Genomic DNA, 20,929 nt, shown 5'->3' on the forward strand with positions numbered 1-20,929 from the left:
ATCCAGTCCTAAGGACTAGAGCACAGCTTTGGCGCAGCTTCCGGACTCTTAGTATGCATGCATCATTTAAACAGCATACCTCCAAAGTGACCTGAAGCAGCTTTATTTTGGCCTCTCTGTATGGGGCCATACACACACACACACACACACACACACCTCACATCTTGCCAAACCTTAACCACAGGAAACTATGTACTAGACACATTTAGGCTGTATGTATGATGTTGAAATTTAGATGTATAATTTTATTTTTGTTAGTTCTTTATGCCAGAACTATTGCCATTACATTCAGTGATATACAGGAATTATCATTTATAAATAATATTAATTTAAAAAAATTACTAAAGATTCTGTATGGTATGATATAGGAGGAGGTCAGTGGGAGTGGTGACACCATGAGTTACATGATGACACACAGCACAATTTCCCCCCTCACCTTTACCCCTCTGTTAGCAAGCCATCATCTCCTTACAGCTCCCACTGTCAAACCCAACCAGCCATTCTGGGATATTAACCAGCAGTCTTCTCAATGAAGGAATGTAATGGTGAATGCAGTCAAAACAGTATCTATTTCTCATAGAGGCATTTCCCACTCTCCTGTTTGAGCTCTCTAACACTGATCCAGACATATGGCAAGTCACTCTCTAGATGAGGCCTTAATGCAAATGAAACATTTGATGTTTGTTAGCATTGTGAAGATCTGAGCCACAGCTCTTCATTCAACTCCTTGACCCAGGAATAATGGATTTCTCTGCAAGGGTTACCTTGTCTCCTGAGATATTACGCAGAAAGGGTCTTTCATCTTTCTGACTCCAGAAAGAGCACAAAACCTGCTAATACAAAAGGGACACCAACACTGGATGCATAATTAATATGTCAGATAAAAATATCAACATTTGTCTCAGTTTGCTGTTCCTCTCTGCTGCCTTTGCCCTCTGCAGGAAGATGTAGTTGTTTTATTCCATTTAGCTATGTTTCATTTATCTACATTCTTCATAGAAGACAGCTTTGGTATTTCGCTAGCATCATTTAGGAGTAATAATTTATTTATGTGTTGCCAAGGTAACATTTTTCCCCTTGAACTACATTCATACTTACACACTTTTGATATTTTTCTTGCCAAGGCCTTGTCCTAACTTGAATAGACTACACACTGTCCCTTCTAACTGTATGAGTGATAATCACATAAAGATCACCCCACTCAGCCTCTGCCTAGAATGTGTACTGTGTCTGATCCTGGAAGGACCTAAAGAGAAATGAAATAAACCGTGCTGCTCAAAGTAGGTCTTCAAAAGCCATCACAGGATTGTGGAGGCAATTAATGCCCCCACTTTCTCAGGCATGGTTTAAAAGTGTGTGTTTACATACCAAGACAGGAGAAATCAGTGAAACTGCTTTCATGTTGATACGAAAATTGAACTAGAAAAGATTTATAACCAAAAATAGTGCTGGCAAATGGCTCCCATATCAGTGGGGTGGCAAATCCTCTCAGGCTTTTAGTCTCAACTTCAGAGAAGCTATCCAAGACACTGAACCTGTTTGGGGACAATAGACTGCAACAACTTATCTCCTATAAAGTTCAGATTAAAATCCCTTTTGCATTCACTACTATATGGGCATCAAAGCCGCATACTGTCACTGACCAAAACTGGTTGTGTGCATGTGTGCAAACATGCATGCAAAAGGTAGTGCAAGACAGGGAAAAGAAGGGGAAGAGTGTGGTCAGATCATACAAAGCCCAATAGTCGTAGTGCAATAAATTTGCTGTATTTAGGGGTGCATCTACACTGCAGAAATAATTCAGTTTGACATCATTTTAACGGACATGGCTCAATGCTATGGAATTCTAGGAACTGTAGTTCATTGTTGCACCAGAGTTCTCTGACAGCAAAAGCTAAATATCTCACAAAACTACAGGTCCCAGAATTCCATAGCATGGAGCTATGGAAGTTAGAATCTGTGTGCCAGCCTGGATTATTACTGCAGTGCGGATGCAGCCTAGGTGTGTTTCACAGAATAAAAATAAGGAAAAGATCACCTCTGTCACAAGTCACTTAACAATCTACTATATTTACACTGGGAAGGGAATGACATAAGTCCCTGGAGCTTCAAGCATCAACATTGGAGGTTTTTGCATGGTCTGTCTAGGCTTTGATTGATGGCTGAACACTTGCACAGAATATACATAAAATTTTGAGGAGCAGGTGCCAATCCCTAAAAAACCAAATTCCTTTTTCAAAATAATATGAGTGAAAGCAAAACTTCCATCTCAAGATGGAAGAGAATTCTTGCAAAATGAAACAGCCAAGCTTTTCTCAAGAGTTTTCAGAAAAGCTCATAAATATTGAAGCAATTGTAAATTAAACTGAAGGAGTTTGCCAATTATTATGCATATAAAATTGATTGATTGATTGATTGATTTTATATGCCAGTTTTCTCCCAGAGTGGGAACCAATGTGACTCACAAAAAGAATCAACTAAAACCTAGCAATAAAATTGTAAAGTCAATTAAAAATAATCACATTGAGACAAATACAATATATATAAAATCATCCCTGCAAGCAATTACACATTTTAAAAATCTGCTTAAACAAAAAGGGCTTGTCCACCAACAAAAGGAGAGCAAGGAGGGAGCCAGCCTAGTCTCATGTGAAAGGGAGTTACAGAGAGAAGGAGCAGCCACTGAGAAGTTTGCTTAATTTGGATTAACTGGACTTTTTAACTGCTTTTATTCCAAATCAGAATAGTTTAATTCTAAGAGGAAGGGGTTTGTTTTTTTACATATACTTTCAATGCATTATTTCAGGTAAAGTGATGGTTTAAACATCTGTTAGTGCTGTGAGTTGTGAATTTTGTCTGCTGATTATTTTAAATGGACAATGGATAAGTGACTGGAGGCCCTTTCACATTGCACAACTATAGCAGTGTGATTTCGTGTTAGCTGCTATGGTAACGTCCTATGGAAACATGGGAGCTGCAGTTTAGGGTAGGGTACTTAGCATTCTATGCCAGAGAACTCTAGTGCCTCACCAAATTACAAAACCCAGGATTCCAAAGGATACAGCTATAGTAGTTCAAGCAAAGCCATAGTACTATAACTGTAGCATGATAGGTCCCAGGGAATATTTTTTAACAAGTGAACTACAGTGTTCCTTTACACTAAGGATCTTTTTCCAGCCTTTTGTAATGAAACTCCCTTCAAAATTTAGGTATCACAGCTCACTTGATTTCTTCTACCTTTTGAGCTTTCTACAGATTAGAGACATAAATCCATGCTTATTTCATTCTCACATACAAGAATGAAACTTTTCAAAAGTTTCTCTTTCCAAATTGATATTACAAGACATTATTTACACATTTTCAATCCTTTTTTCCATTTGTGCTTTGTAATTTTTTCATGAAAGCTTTGTGAAATTATGTGCAAAATGTTCTATGATATTACATTTCAGAATAGAATATTCTGTAAAATTTGGTGTGCAAGGACTCCTCTCTGAAACTAATGTAGAGACTACACTGAGAACTAAAACAAAGTTTCCCACAATCATTCCTAATCATAGTTCCCATTTTCATATGCATTTCAGGCTGGAAGTAACGATAGTACACTCATTCGTTTCTGAAATATATCTGTGCTCACCTGTTAATGAAAAGTTGAGAACAAATGTTTAAATTCCTTTTTGAGGCCTTTGAATGGGAGTTCAGATTCTCTTGGATGGGAGAGATAACTGGAGCCTTAAGGTCCTTTTAAAATTATTTCATAGAATCATAGAATCTTAGAGCTGGAAGAGACCGCAATAGCCATCCAGTCCAACCCCCTGCCATGCAGAAAATCTAAATCAAAGCATCCCCGACAGATGGCCATCCAGCCTCTGTTTAAAGACCTCCAAGGAAGGAGAATCCACCTCACTCCGAGGGAGTGTGTTCCACTGTCGAACAGCCCTTACTGTCAGGAAGTTCCTCCTAATGTTGAGGTGGAATCTCTTTTCCTGTAGCTTGCATCCATTGTTCCGTGTTGTAGTCTCTGGAGCAGCAGAAAACAAACTTGCTCCCTCCTCAACATGACATCCCTTCAAATATTTAAACAGAGCTATCATATCACCTCTTAACCTTCTCTTTTCCAGGCTAAACAGCCCCAGCTCCCTAAGTCGTTCCTCATAGGACATGGTTTCCAGACCCTTCACCATTTTGGTCGCCCTCCTTTGAACATGCTCCAGTTTCTCAATGTCCTTTTTGAATTGTGGTGCCCAGAACTGGACACAGTATTTCAGGTGGGGCCCGACCAGTGCAGAATACAGTGGCACTTTACTTCTCTTGATCTAGACACTATAGTTTTATTGATGCAGCCTAAAATTGCATTGGCCTTTTTAGCTGCTGCATCATACTGTTGACTCATGTTCAACTTGTGGTCGAACATGGACTCCTAGATCTCTTTCACATGTAGTTTCCTTAAGCCAGGTGTCCCCCATCCTATATCTGTGCATTTTATTTTTCCGCCCTAAGTGCAGTGGCTTACATTTCTCCATGTTGAATTTCATTTTGTTAGCTTTGGCCCAGTTTTCTAGTCTGTTCAGGTCATTTTGAATCTTGATCCTGTCCTCTGGGGTATTAGCTACTCCTAATTTGGTGTCATCTGCAAATTTGATAAGTATATCCCCAATTTTATCCTCCAAGTCATTGATAAAGATGTTGAATAGCACTGGGCCCAGGACAGACCCCTGTGGGACCCCACTGGTCACTTCTCTCCATGCTTCTACATATTCAAACAGAGCCTATTGGAACCAAGCAGGGTTTGTTTTTTTCCTACACAGGAGCAAGTGGTGTTCTGTGTGTAAAAAGCAAAACAGGTGAAACAGTTCTTAATACTTGATTTCAGTATAGATTCCCGTGCAGTTAAAACAGTTGAATATATAGCAGTAGCATCAACATCTTATACCGCTATTATTATTGAAGGTAAAAACACTATATGTGCTAAATGAATGGGGTTCCTTCATTTTAATAGGCTTATTTGCCACATCAGTGCCACCAGTCTAGTTAAAATTAATTCTCTTGCAAGCACGTCCATCACTAATGTTCAGTTACTTCTGTTCCTGGTGAGCATTAGCAGAGCAGCAGCTTTTCATCTAGCCCCACATTTTGCTCAGAAGTGAGGAGAAATAAAAGTCATTGTTTAATGCTTCCCATTAATAGCCCACCATAGCATGAAACTAGCAGGAGCTGGGGCATATCGCCACTCATTACCCTTAAGGCAAATGGAATTCAAATGGAATAATCTCCTATGGAGAGAACTGAAGATGCTCTATAAAAGTGAAACGTGGTTCTGAACCACAAAATTCCCATATGGCCAGTCTGTTGCCAACTCCTCGGTTATTTTTATCACAAGTGTTTCTAAGATAATCGCAGCGTTGTGGCTGTGAAGTTTAATATGTGTGATTTCAGTTTGTTTGGACTTTGTTGTAAGGGAGTAGTAATCCTACCTGAATTGGGAGGCATTGAACAGGAAGAAGAAACCCTAAACCCCAAATTATCACATGCTGGAAGTTTTATTGGGGCTTGGATCTGGGATTTTGATTGGTCTTAGGAGACTGCCAGGAGCTTAGCTAAGCTAAAGTGAGGCAAGCTGAAGATGTGAAGAAAGTTGAGAAGGAATTCTGTGTAAGATTGTGGGCAAGTCCAAGGACCTCAAGAAAGATGGGGCATTTCCAAATACAATAAGAAGCAGAAAATATCCATAGATACATATGTGTAAATTATATATATATAATTTACAATTTGATATAAATGTAAATACCACTGTGAGCTACAAGACAGCTTAGTTTACTTTTACTTTAAAGTGAGGAACACCATGAGAGAACTGGAGAAATAACAGACTTTGTAGTGAGGGACAAGGGGGGAACCAACTGTCATGTGTCTCTGGCAGGAGCTGAGTTGTTGCCGTTATTGTTGTTTTTCAGCTAAATTTTTGACGTGACTTTATTGAAGATTGGTGTGGCCTCCTAGAATACCATGGGAATCATAAAATGGGATCCCAGGGCTGCATGTGGCACATGGACCATTTTTCTCTGCCTATGCTAAACCCTTTTAAGGTTTGGATATTTCACCAGAAATTACCAAGGCGTTTTAACTGATGTAGTGTAAATTCAGCTGGCCCTTGATCATCTCTGCCTATTGCACAATAAAGATGACAGAGAAGGGGATAAAAGGTGGTTATTTTGTTTTATGAAATAAAAACTGAAAATTCAGAATGTGTACATAGTTTCAAATGTCATCCTTTGTTGTTATTGTTTGCAAATTAAGTGTATTATTTAAAGGTTGTAGATTTAGCAAAAGTTAACTATTAAACAAAAAATAATAATCATAAATATTTAGGGTATGAACATTTTCATGAAGGTCTTCCTTGCTCTCCCTTTTTCTGCACCATTTGCACCCTGTTCATTCCTGTTCTTTTGCAGCTTAGCAGCTTCAGCCATTTTGAAAAACAAAGTAGACTTCTATCCGAGGACATCTTGAGTCTGGCAGGGATCATATAGGTTAGGGTGGGCAAATGAAGAGGGGGTGGAAACCAATCTTTGCCACTGTGCTCCTCTCCACAAGCCAAACCATTATGTTTCAGACACACTGGAAGTGACATCAGATCCCTTGCAACTGCATTTTGGCACGTAGTATCCAAAGGCAGCCAAATGATTCTGAGTCATGAGGCAGAAATTTCACAAACCCTACCTCAGTGGTAGAAATGCAACAATGACAAACTAAACAACTAACAATTTTCTGCCCTTTCATGACAACCAGCATTTTCTGTCTGAGGCAGATATCTCACTCTAACCAGTGGTAAGGCAGGCTCTGCTTCCTGCCATCATCTTCATCATTGGCATGAAACAGACCACCCCAACCTTCCAGGCTGGCGGCAGCCTGTTTTCCCTTGGAGGGACACTGCAGCAGACAAACACGCAGTGTATAGACGTTGCTGTGCGTCGCTTACGTCACGAGTGCACCATTGGCACACTCATGACGTAAGCGACACACAGCGACCTCTATACACTGTGTGTAATTTATGTCAAGATGGCGGCCCCCGTGTGGACAGGAGGCCGCCATTAGGCTGCCATCCGCACATCCTAAGGTTCCAGAGCATGCGGATGCTGTGTGCTTCAGAACCCTAATATCAACGGCAGCACAGCGCTTTTGACCCATCTGTCTCGATCCATAATTTCTTACTTCTCCCCATGGATGGACGTGGGAGACAACAGCAATTAACAGACAAATGTATTTACATTTTGAATAGTTTTACAGCCTTCCCCCACCCCAGTGCTAGACTTATATTTGGGGTAGCATGATTTTTATTTTTTATTTTTATTAAGAACTGCATCTCCTCCCCATTTTGGCTCAGATCTGTGTATTAGTTCTCAGGCTCCACTGTGTTTCTTTTCCAAATAAAAGCCTTGTATCTGTGGGGCTTATCACACAGCTTTTAAAATCAACTCACCACTCCCAAACTGAATTCTAATTCAGGCTGCATCTGGATTCTATTACATGGATCTTTGCCACCAATACGCCGGGCGGATGCAGCCCATGTAACTTCTGGATAGAATCCGAGTTCAGCTGAGCTTCCCCGCTTTACAAATCGGCCGGTTGAACTTGGATTCTATCCAGAAATTACATGGACTGCACTTGCCTAGTGGCAGAAGCAGCAAAAATCCATGTGATAGGATCCAGAAGCTGCCCAAATTAGAATTCATATCTGGAACGGTAAGTCAATTTTAAAAGCGGTGCGATAGGCCCCTATAACAAAACTTATCTTCAACATTTCTGATCCCTTTTAAGGAGTTTATCACACTGGGACTGATTTTGGCATTAAAAAGACTAAAGTGCATTTAAAGCATCCCACAAATGAAGGAGAAATGGTGAGTAATTGCGCAAATGATTATCACATGCATTTGCACAATTAAAATGATATCAGAAATGCATTGTCACTGAAATCCCAAAAGTAAAAAGATGTACATTAATATTTCTTTGTGAACACTTTAATGGTGGGTTTTGTGCAATGTCATATGAAATTATTATGTGTAATTACACAATTTTTCTGGGATAGTCACAGGATAAACTCCCAATCTCCTTCGTTTGATAAACTCCAGAGTCTACCTGGATGTGGATGTCATGTCCCACTTTTGTGTACTGTTTGTGTTTTAGTAGCAAGTAAAAAAAATTCAAACATACTGTAACATGAGCTCATGAAATTTGTTGTTCAAGCAGAGACACTTCAAGCCAGAGCTAGGACAAGAATAATCATGCAAGATAGCAACAGTTCTTGTTATTCAAGGAAATACTATTTAAAAGTTGGGAGACAGCACGTGCCTGCACTCTCTGTTTACCTCTGTAGGTCTCTGACTCGTTCTTGATTATCGTACTCTGTGAGTATGTGAGTGACTCTCTTGGCTCCTTTTCTGATAGCCATCCTTGACTTTAATGGATTTTTGATTGTAATGATTATGGAGCCATTCTTGGATTGTAGCTTGAGGAGAGTTGCATGATCCCGACTGATGTGCCTGCAAGCCAACATCAAATTGCTCAGAAGATATCTTAAGCCTTGCAGCCTAAACTGTTATTAAAGGAAAGGTGCTGAAAGGAAATAAATGAGGGGGGGGGCACTACAAAGCAAGCCCTCCATTCCAGAGGAAATAATTCCCTGCCTGGCCACAGCTAGAAGCAAATAAACTACCAGGTACACTGGCTACAAATAACAGTTTTAAAACAAAAAGAAATCATTGATGTGCTTCATTTTGCACCAGTCAACTCCAACAACTGACTGTGAGTGTTGAGATGCAATTATACATAGACACAGTAGTTTTGTTTGTTTGTGCATTAATGTATTTTTAACCCATTCCTCATCCCAGACTATGAGACTGGAATAGATGAAAGTGAATTATGCCCTAGTATAAAACCATAGCGATAAAACCATAAAGCACCATGACAGTGAAAACCATTCAAAAGCAGAAGTATAGCAGAACAAAACTTTAAATGGCATATGTCGTAGCCTATGAGCTATGAAACAGATTCTGTTAACTTAGTGGTGCTTTAGATATTCTTTTCCCTAAACACCAGAGCTCCTTTGGTGATATAGCATGAGACAGAGGTGGAGGCACTGAGGTTATCCAATAGTTCAAGATGGGGAGATGAGAAAATCTACCATGCTAGTGCCCTTCCCTGGGTCTCTTGTCCCTGGAATTGCCCACTCTCCCTCTATTTTGGGAGGGAGCAAAAATGGTGGGTGCATAGCTCTTATTGATATGGTCACCCTAGGTATAAGTGAAGTGGCAATTAACAAAAAAATTAATTTATTTCTGTGGTTTTAATTTAGTTACTGTATAATAAATGTATATTGCCCCCCCGGATCTCTTTTCACTGACAGGCAAAGACATCTTATTTAAACCAGCCTTCAGCTTTTAACTTGCTGGAGTAGTGCAAAGGGTGTTCTTGTTCTTAATGTGTAAGAATTTTTGATGTATTTTAACCATTCTGAATTAATGTTTTTAAGTGGATTGTTGTTTAAAGCTTTTTAAAGTTTTATATTACATATTGTTTTAGATATGTTGTTTTAACATCTTGTTTTAACATTTTAATCTGATACATTAAAATGTTAGCACATTGACATTTGAATGTGTAAACCACTTTAATGTATAAGCATTATTATGAGGTTTTCAGTAACTCACAGCATTATCATATATATGTCTGCTCAGAAGCAAATCCCATTCAGTTGCATGGCATTCCTCACTAGTCAAATTGATGCACGATTTCAGTCTTAACATAAGTACACATTGCATCTCACATTATGGAATGTGGATTTATATAAAACTTCAAATGCAACCGTTTGTATTCATAATAATTGCTATAGAGTTGGCCCTCCGTTTTCGCAGGGGATCCATTCTGGACACACACACACACCATGAAAATGGAGGCTCGTGCATATTCAAGCCTCATAGGCTTGAATGGGGGGGGTGTGCCTGTGCGCACGCCTGTGCATGCACCCCATTAAAAATAGCAGAGGTTGTCCCTCTGCGGATTTACAAGGTTGTGGATCTGAGATCTGCGAGTTAGGAGGGGTGACTGTATTTCAAATCCATGCAAAATTTCATTTCATTGTAAGCATACAACAAGGCCCTGATCTCTCATTTGGCAGAGTAAGACAATGGCCATAGGCCACAATCCTCCTGGTTAGTTACACTAGTGTAATGTGGGGTTATGCTAGCATTATTTATATTTCATTTCATTTGTCTGCCACCTTTCTGCCAGAGTGGCACCCAAGTCAGCTCCCAAAGATAATAAATTAAAAAACCTTAACTAAATTTTTTTAAAAAGATTTTAAATTCCTCACATTAAACAGTATAAAATCATTTAAAAGACATACAAAAGTTAAAAATGAAATAAAATGCATATCCCAATATGAAGCTTCCCTGCTTAAAAATTAAAAACCTGCTTAAACAAAAAATATCTTTGCCTACCAGTGAAAGGAAAGCAGAGAAGGCACTAGCCTAGCCTTCTGAGGAAGGGAGTGGCTGCCCCCATCCTCAGAGAGTGGGAGCAGCCACTGAGAAGGCTCTCTTGTGTCCTTACCAAGAGAACCTCTGATGGTGGCAGAACAGAGAGAAAGCCCTCTCCTGTATACTGTAAAACTGGCAGGTTCATATAGGAAGATAAAATCTGTCATATAGCCTGGACCTAAGCCATATAGGGTTTCATACGTCATGACCAGTGCTTTGAATTGTGCCAGGAAACAATCCAGTGAAGCTGTTTTTATATGCTCCTTCTAAATAACCCTGGTAAGCATTCTAGCCGCAGCATTTTGGACCCTCTGAAGTTTCTGAACAGTTTCCAAATGTGCAGCCCCCATAGAGTGTGTTAACATAATCTGAACAGTATATAATCAAGGCATGTGTCACCGTAGCCAGATCTGACACCTCAAGGAATGGATGCAGCAGGTGTACTAGTTTTAGATGTGTAAACACACTGCTGCCCACTTCTGGAACCTAGGCATTCCAGTTTAGAGTTGAGTCCAGGATTACATGCAAATTGTGAGCCTCAAGGAGAGCATAATCCCATCGAGCACATTCTCTGATGTGCCTTTTGACAAACCAGAAACATCCTTGTCTTGTCTGGATTTAGTTTCAGTTTCTTTGCCCTCATCCAGTTCATTACTGACAACAAACCATGGTTCAGTACCAAGACAGCACCTTTGTCATCAGATAGAAAGAAGAGGTAGAGTTAGGTGTCATCAGCATATTGATGACATTGAACTCCAAACCTCTAGATGACCTCTTCCAGTGGTTTCATGCAGATGTGAAACACCATGGGGGACAAAAGAGAGGCCAATGTCCAGGAAGTGAAACAGGAGTCCCACAGCACCACCTTCTGAGTTCATTCCTCTAAAAAGGACCAGAACTACTGGATAACAGTGCTCCCAAGCTTTATCCCAGAGATGTGACCCAGAAGGATACCATGGTTGATGAGAATGTCAGGAGTACCAACATGGCACACTCCCCCTGTCTATTTCCCAGCATAGATCATCCGCCAAGGTGACTAAAGCTGTCTCTGTCTCATAAACATGCCTGAAGACAGACTAAAATGGATGTAGATGATCAGTCTAATCCAGAAACCCCTGGAGTTTTGAGGCCACCACATGCTCTAGAACCTTGCAAAAAATGGAATGTTAAGAGACTGGCTGATAATTATTCAGAAGGTAGGTTCCAGGGAGGCCTTTTTAGCAACAGGCTCACAGCAGCTTAGGCAGGATGGAAATTTCCCTTGCTGCAGAGAGGCATTCACCACTCTCCTTACCCACTCAGCCAGTCCACCTCTAACTGCTTTCAGAAATCAGAAGGAGCAAGGTCCATATGGTGTCTCTCACTTCTCCAAGGATCATGTGCACATCCTCAGTCTGCACAAATGGAGAAGCATAGCCAATAATACAAGACAAGCAGGTGCCAAGATTACGCCATCTGGACCTGTCCCAACTATAGTATCAAGTAAAAAGAGATCAGAGCAATTATATAGAATCATAGAGTTGAAAGAGACCACAAGGGACATCCAGTTCAACCCCATGCCATGCAGGTAATCACAATCAAAGCATCCCTGACAGATGTCCATCCAGCCTCTGTTAAAGACCTTCAAGGAAGGAGAGACTACTACTCTCTAAGGGAGTGTGTTCCACTGTCAAACAGCCCTTACTGTCAATAACTTCCTCCTAATGCTGAGGTGAAATCTCTTTTCCTGGAGCTTGCGTCCATTGTTTCATGTCCTAGTCTCTGGAGCAGCAGAAAATAATCTAGCTCCTTTCTCAATGTGACAGCCTTCTCAGTGGCTGCCCCTAGACTCTGGAACTCCCTGCCCAGGGAGATCAGAACGGCTCCCTCCTTGATGACCTTCCACCGGCAGGTGAAGACCTACCTGTTCACACAGGCATTTAGGGATTTACTATAAGAACAGGCTGGGATGTTTGATGTTGGACCAGTTTAAAAATTCTTTTCAATGTACTTTTTATTTTATTGTACTATTTTTATTTTTAAATACTGTGAAGCTGCTCTGAGTTCCAGTCCTGGGAAAAGAGCGGGATACAAATAAAATAAAATAAAATAAATTTAAAAAATACTTAAACAGGCCTATCATAGCACCATTAACCATCTCTTCTTCAGGCTAAACACCCATTTCCTTATGTCTTTCCTCATAAGGCATGGTTTCCAGACCCTTCAGTATTTTGGCCATCCTCCTCTGGAGACGCTCCAATTTGTCAACATATTTTTTGAATTCTGGTGCCCAGAACTGGACATAGTATTCCAGGTATGGCCTGACCAAGGCAGAATAAAGTAGCACTATTACTTTCCTTGATCTAGACACTATACTTCTATTGATGCAGCCTAAAATTGCATTGGCCTTTTTAGTTGCTGTTGACTCATGTTCAACTTGGGTCTACTTGGAGTCCTAGATCCCTTTCACACATAGTCTCCTTAAGCCAGGTGTCCCCCATCCTATATCTATGTATTTCATTTTTCTGCTCTAAGTGCAGTATCTTACATTTCTTTGTGTTGAAATTCATTTTGTTAGCTTTGGCCCAGCTTGCTAATCTATTCAGGTCTTATCTACAGTGCCTTGCAAATTCTTCACAGCGTACTCTTGTACTCTTTGTTTGCTTTTTGTGGGCCAGAGTGTAAATGGCCTCTGATCACTCAAGACAGCTTCACTGGATGACACTGTGCAGATACAACGGTAGTAGAAAAGTATAATTTCTTTGCTACCACCATCACAGCACCATAGGCCTTCCAATAAGTTCTAACCAATGTGTGGTTGGACTTGCTCCAAGTCTTCTAGCATTGTGCTCTAGACTCTGATCCTCTCCTTTTATCACTGCCAGTTCCCTAGTGAACTAGGAGACTCATTTAGCTCTACTCCATGGAAGGGATGCTTAGGAGCAATTATGTCCTGCAGCATCGGTTACACCAGATATTATTGGGATAGACCCATGGTATTCATGATGGAGATGAAGTCTGGCATTGCTCCTGACATAACAGTCTCTGCATGGATGTTGAAGCCCCCTAGTACAACAAGACAGGAGGACTCCAACACCACTGCCAAGATTGACTAACTCAGCCAGTTCACAAAGGGAGAATGCTGAGCAGCTGGGTGGTTGGCAAACCAACAGAATCTCTATTCTGTCCCAGCTATCTACCATTTTGAAAAACATACACTCAGACCCAGCAGACCATGGGGCTAGGCATTTAGCAAGCAAGATAGAATTCCAATAGACCACTACATCTCCACCTTCCCACTCCCGCTGCCAGACATTGCCTGCTGCTGTACAGAGAACCCAGGTGAGCAAAACTGGGAGACGTTAACCCTCCCCCCTCCAGTTTCTTCCAGCCAGACCTCTGAAATACAAGCTAGATTGGCATGCTCATCCAGGATCTAATCTGGATCAATAATGTTTTTTCCATTCGCTGACCTGGCATTGAGCATAACTACATGTTATGTCATTGCATACAGAGTTATCCAGTAACTCCTTACACAACAGTTTTCCAGGGTGCTGGATGGTGCCCATGCAGAGCTCCAAACCCCATCCTAGCTCCAATGCATTTGGCTGTCCACTTTCTCCTGTCCTCGTTGCTGGCTTCCCTTCACCTTCAGCTTTCCAGAACTCAGCGTCTGATACACTGGTGAAGTAGTACTGTGCCAACTTCAACATGATCTTGGCCCCAGGCACCGGGCGCCAAAGGACACCAGTGCTCCCACCCACAGCCATTGTATTAATTTTTGAAAACAGCACTATCTTCACCCCATGCCTACCTTAGCTTCAGTACAGAACAATATCCTGTCATTTAGTGTTGGAAATATAATTCAGCTGTCAGTCAAGTTCATTTCTGTATGTAGAATGAGAGGCATGGTGAAAGTATTGCCCCAAGAAGCAAAATAAAATTTCATCAGCCCTATCTGGCATGACTAATATACAGCAGTCAAAAAAGCCAATGAAATTTTGGACTGCATCAGAAAGAATATAATGTCCAGTTTGAGAGAAGTAGTAGTGTCACTCTATTCTGTTTAATCAGACCTCATAGGCATATCAACAAGCTAGAACATGTCCAGAAAGAGATGACCAAGATGACCAACGGTCTAGTAGCCAAGCCTTATGAGGAATACTTTAGGGAGCTGGATATGTTTAACTTGAAGAAGGTAAGACTGATAGATGACTTTTTAAATATCTGAAGGGATGTTATGTAGAAGATGAAGCAAGCTTATTTTCTGCTGCTTCAGAGAATACAACATGAACCTATGGGTTCAAATTTCAAGAAGAGAGTGATTTATTGAAATGTCTCCTAAGAAAGGAGTACCCCTAAACATTAATTTCCACCTAAACAGTAAGAACTTTTGTACTGTAACAACTGTGTAATGGATTGTCCATGTTTGATTGTCCATGGGTTCTCCATGTTTCATGTTTTAAGGTCCTTTAAGAGAGGATGGATGGACATTTTCCAGAAATATAGCAAGTAGATGGACTATGATTATATAAAATAACTGGACATACATACAGAGGAAAGTTAAAACCTGTACACAAAGCTCATGGGTAGGAACCTATTTTAAAACAACAAAGGCAACAAGAAAGAACCTTTGATAAAAGTCTCAGCCAGCTTGGAGAAAGTTGGGATTTAATGCTGAACAAGGAGCAGCAGGAAAAAAAGAGAGAGAGAGAGAAACCCAGTTAACTGGTACTCTTTATCCTTTGCCCTCTGGTATTTTGAACTATTGTCCAATCTCACCCCAAGGCTAATTCTAAGCTTAAATATTAAGCTTCCCCAGTTCAACAGTTATTCTGAAAGTAGTTCAAAGGGAAAGAGCTGGATGAGTTCTGCTTTTTCTGCCTGGTAAGACATTTCCTGTCTACCTAAAAAGAAAACAAATCCCTGTAGGAAGCCTGTCATTACACTACCTATTACAGGAGGAGATGCTAATTCTGCCTCTTCGGGGCACTCCTCTGTGTTCTTAGGGGAGATTTCAACAAATAAAATGTAAATAAAAGTCACAGCAAGGACATTGCTGCATGGTTGACAGGAAGAAAATTTATCTTGCGTCCAGATAAAGATGCTTGAAGTGTTTTTGTTTTGTTTTTTGCAAATTCAAATACAAACAGACCAAGATCTATACCTCCCAGAGTTAACATAAGGATCAGAAATAGTTCTCCATTGAATTTCACACTTCTTTGAATGATGTGATGTTGTATCAAAAGGCATTTCAAAAATGCATATTGTGAGATATAATATGTTTACCAATGCACATCTTGAAGTACACATAGAAATATCCATCTTGAAAGACATCACATTTTGAAATATATATCTTGGGATAAAATGCAATTGGACAAGCATATTTTAAAAGAAAAACACATTCAGAAACATGCATTTCAGTGTACAATGTTCAGTTCTTGTAAATATTTTTTTTAAAGTACAGTTTCTGCAGAATAGGACTGTGCAAAAAAAGGGCATAAAACAGAAATAGAAGAATTCAGCCATCCCATTCTCCAGGCTTACATTTTCCAGAGCTATGGGTCTTAGTTCTGCTCACTTTGCCCCATCGGTCCTGAACTGAAGGTTGCATGTCTAAATAAACTCCATTTCCATATGTTCTTTGTAGTTCTGCTTTATTTCTCCTGCTTGTCTCTTTGCACCTCAGGGATCTACAAGATACACATTACAAGGTTTGTAGTCCTCCCTGAACACCTAGTAGACAGCTGATGGCCATGGGATCTCTGCAGCCTCAGTCTGAAGATCTTCTGAGCCTCATTCTCCAGATCCTAGGGCATTCAGTTTTTTGATCCCCTCCTCTACCTTTAAAAAGTGCATAACAGTAATTCACATTTCCTAAACACTGTATTTTTAGGAACAGCTGCAACTATAGAATGCTTTTCATTCATCTTATATACAGAGATGCAGGGTCACTGCCTTATGGACAACAGTTTCCATCATAGCCACTACACATGCTGGTTGGGGCAACCTACAAATTATGGCCCAAGTGTAACTTCTCCCATCTCTCCTTATGGAGACATGCAAGCATTGCCAGATTAAAACCTGACAAACGTATCCATGAGAAACAGGACTTCCGTGCTATAATCTCCTTTGCCAGGAGGACAGGTTATTTGGGGTGGGGGGGGGAGGATTTATTGCTAGGGATGCTGATATTATCTGTCAATCACTAGCCTACCTTTGCAGATTTCCCAGTTTCCTCTGATCTTAATTTAATGAGAAGCTGGAGAGAAAATGGACTATCTCTTTTCCATCCACCATGGTCCCAATCAGGTTTGGCCTCTCCTTAGAGGATGTTGGCATTTCAAAATGTGCACATTTAAGATTGCATTTTGTTTAGCCCCATTACCAGATAAATATGGGAGTTACTTTTGGGAGAGGTGAAGCACATTCAGGGTTTCTTCCCGCAGTTTATTGTTGCTTTTGGGTCCTCTACTCCAAAGCAAAAATTTAAAAAAAAGAAAGAAACCCAAGTTTCTATCTAGAGAAATGGGAGACAGGAGTCCTCTGCTCTCTAATTGACCACCTAGGAAATCTACTAAATACAAGACGAACAAATTGTGCAATCTGCTAAGTCTCCACTGGAATTAATGAGGCTAGTCCATCAGTTTGATGGTTGCTGTTGAGATATAACGGAGGGCAGGTATTAACCCGTCGCATTTACCAAGCAATTTGTATGGCCAGCTTTTCTTAGGCTAGCATCCATTTATCATTTAGCTGAACGGTTATGCTTCTGTTCCTCCCCTCCTCAACCCAACTGTGCTTCTGACTTCTCATAAGGGGATCAATCGTGCAATGACAGAAGAGATGGATGAGTTAAAGCAGTGCAGAACCGAACAAGCATAAATGGTACATGGCTTAGAGTAAGTGGCAGGAAATAGCTCCAGATTCTAAAGCCATGTGTGGGTTCTTGAACCTCTCAGGTGTGCCAGATTGCCTTAAAAACTGGTAAGAGGGGGAAGTGTCTGCCCAATATATCCAGTAAAAAGCATTTCTGCTCTGAGTTGACTTTTTTACAAAGATAATATTCTAATAGGCATTAAATGAGCAGCTAGACGTTCAGCATACTATGAAAACTTACCTTTCAATATCATTCCATATATAATTCTTGCAGTTATTACCAGTATAAAGGTATTCTACAGATAAAAGACAATGTTGTGATCTTTCTGTAGGCTGTCATTCACCCCCATTAAATGTGTTGGCACTTTTTTTCAGCACTTATGCAAACACTGTCTGCCATACTCTTCGCCTTCAACCCAAAGGGTGCATATTCTCTTAGTGCTTATAACATTTAGCAGCTAGAAAACTCTGTTCCAATGGAGTTTGTTCAGGAGATAGTGTGTGTTAAGTTGTGCCTTCAGCTATTGTTCTGTAGATTCTTCTTTGCCTAGAATATTATTTCTGTGACTTTCTTCTAGCATTTGTTACCCATGTCTAATCCCTTGGCTCAATGCTTTGGATATTATTTCAAGCTTGTTGAAAAAACTGTTACGCATTAACCACGTTTTGTAAACACTTTTAAAACACAATTAAAACCCATTCTTTGAAATCACTCAGACATTCTAATTGATAAAAAAAAGATTTAAGCCTTATTTAGATGTGCATAAGCCAGAATTTGAAAATAAATGTTATAAATTTATTTATTTATTTATCCTTCAGGAATCTATGCTGGATGAGATACTCTGGTAGTGGTAGGACTTGATCACATGTGGCTTTTAAACCATCATAAAAGTTGGATAATAGTACCTTTGGTTATACCTGTCACACAACACTGTCTCCCTCTCATCACTGCCTTGTTGTCAAAGCATGGTTAGCCTGCTTCTTGCCACTGATGGGGAAAAAACTGTCAATAAGCTTCAATCACACTGGTATAGTACTAGTTCTCAAGTGTGGTAAGTTACTCCTGTGGCAGTTCCAGGACTTGGCAATCAGGTAGTGTTAGGGTCTGCTCCTCTCCTCCTTTCCCCATCCCCTTTACTATTCCAAAAAAGCCTGTTTTTTTTTAAACCTTCCTATTATTTATTTTTGTTTTTGTTAAACTGCATTAGCGTAACTCTAGGGCTTCATTAAAAAAAACATACATACAAACACAAATACACAACCTGAAAGAGATGTTGGGTAGGGCATAGGGCACGGGGGGGGGGGCAGGTTAAGGGCAAAGGAAGACAAATGCATATGAAACCAGCAACAGCCCAGTTGTGCTATAGAAGGAATATGTGGTAGGGAGTGTTCCCAAACCAGCATGCTTTAGTCCAAAAATACTGTAACTTTTCCTTGTTCTGAGACAGAGCCTTGACACCCTAGATGAGGAGAACAGGGAAGAACATGTACATAAGTGCTGGTTTTCTGGTGTTTTCAACTGTACAGAGAGCCTTCATTGCTAGAGGAGGTTCCTCATGGCAGCCATTCACCCACTGTACATGAAGGGTGATAACAGGAGACGTGGATAAGGGACAAACCTAGTGTGCTTGCATCCTTCCCCAAACTAGCACTTTAAGGGCTCTGTATGTGTATAGCTCTGTATGTGCATACATGTACTCCTGCCCAACCCAGCAGTAAAATATAGCAATATAAAAAAGTCAAAGTGGACAGTATGATTAATATATTTTCGGAATAGATTCTTCCTCAAGTGGTGAAAGCTATCATAGCATGCGATTTCCCTTGCATACTCATCTGACATTTAACATGCTTTGTTCTGTGACTTGACAGGTAAGCCTCAGTTGTTACAACACATATCCCATTGTAGGAGGGAAAGAGTTTAATCTCAGGTAGTTTGCATTCCCCTTAATGCTCATTGTGATTCCAAGTAACCACATACCTAAAAGTTACAGTAACAGTACTCAGATTGTGGGGTTTGAGCAACATGCAACTCCATGTCAATTCACATATGGCTTTGGAGATATTTTTAGAAAAAGATTTGGGGGAAGCTTTTCTGAAAGGTTTGCATGAACATCTGTCACATCCAGCAGGCATATCAAAAGCATGTCAGAAATGTGTGGTTTTAGGCAGTTCTGCTGACATGGCAAATGACAATGCATCTTTGAAAATGAATATACTTTGAAAATCCCTTTGTAGTTTACTGCTCCACCTACCAATAACCCCTGGAACTTGAAGAGTCTTGGAGATTCAAAAAGGTAGCACAGTTGTTTGTGATCTCCAGTGAACATATGCAAGGAGGGTGAGAGCACCTGGGGATGGGGTGCAAAAGAAATGTTCCCTTGGGGCCTACAAGCAGGGGGGAGAAGGGATGTTCATTATTACTGAGAAAAATAGATATGTGCCTTGAAGGCTCCTCACAGGGAATTTCTATACTTATAGTGGGTTGAGCTCTGGACTAAGAACAGGATTTGAATTCCTACCCAGCCACCAAAACCCACTGGGTGACCTTAGGCAAGTGACATTCCCTCAGACTCAAGAGGGAGGCAAAGGAAATAAATCTTGTCATGAAAACCCCATAATAGGTTCGCCTTAAGGTTGCCAAACGTTGAAAACTTGAAGGCACACAACAACAACAACCACTCATTATTTTAGTGCAACAGTTGATCTTTCTTATCAGTCCCTCTGAGGCTGTGCCTTGGATAAATCTTCCTTCTTCCGTCCTTCCCACGTTGTTTGGTTCCTGGATGGCTCCTATTTATTAGATTCCAGCATGCATTCTTTTGCTGATGCTTGGCTATGTATAGAAAAAGCAAAGTTGAAATGCATTGGAATAATGTTGGATCTATTTGAATTTGCTAACTTTTCTTATTCATTACAGGTTTTGGATTCAGATTATTGCATCCTGGAAAGTTGGATCAGAAGCCATCATTGCTTTTGATAATGTGTCACTCAGTCTGGACTGTTACCTAACAAGTGAGTGAGGCTGTGATTAGCCTTTCATTTCTGATCTATGTTGCAATACCCTGGATTGCCCCTGCCTTGGGTGCCTGATGCAGTCTGAACCTTTCTCTCCTTACAACAGATGTGGGAATATTGGTGGAATTCCTGTTTTGGTGCTTCCACATCATGTGCAAAGTTGCCTTGAGAAGAGACAACCAGTTTGGGCATGTTATATTATACTGTTCAGGGCAGAGTTTAGAAAGTTACTCTTTAGGACTACAACTCCCTCAATCCCAGTGGGGGATTTGAAGCATTGCAGTCCTAAAAAGGAATTTTTACAACCTTTGCTTCAGACTTGACTTGTGATCAGGAAGGCAAAATACATGATCGTGAGTTGGCTAAGAAACTGGGATGAGATCCAATCAGCACCTGGGATATTCTGCAAAAGCAGATTATGGTAGATTGGCAGAGTCATATGAGCATTCCTGAACTAGGCAGTCTTATGGTGCTCCATATTGATGGCAGTATTAGACTGCTATAATATTGATAGAGCTTAGCTGGGATCA

General features: G+C 40.4%; 1 protein-coding gene across 1 annotated transcript in view; it reads left to right on the forward strand.

Annotated features, from left to right (window-relative positions):
• ALK (ALK receptor tyrosine kinase) overlaps positions 1–20,929 on the forward strand; it is an 809,244-nt gene that overhangs the window by 688,127 nt on the left and 100,188 nt on the right. Inside the window, exon 10 of the mRNA XM_089529545.1 lies at positions 20,302–20,396. Coding sequence (XP_089385671.1) covers positions 20,302–20,396 — 95 coding nt within the window. The remainder of the gene's footprint in view (positions 1–20,301; positions 20,397–20,929) is intronic.

This window comes from Sceloporus occidentalis, unplaced genomic scaffold (assembly GCF_023333645.1).
Source record: "Sceloporus occidentalis isolate IW3139 unplaced genomic scaffold, rSceOcc1.0.p SCAF_6, whole genome shotgun sequence".
Classification (NCBI taxonomy): domain Eukaryota; kingdom Metazoa; phylum Chordata; class Lepidosauria; order Squamata; family Phrynosomatidae; genus Sceloporus; species Sceloporus occidentalis.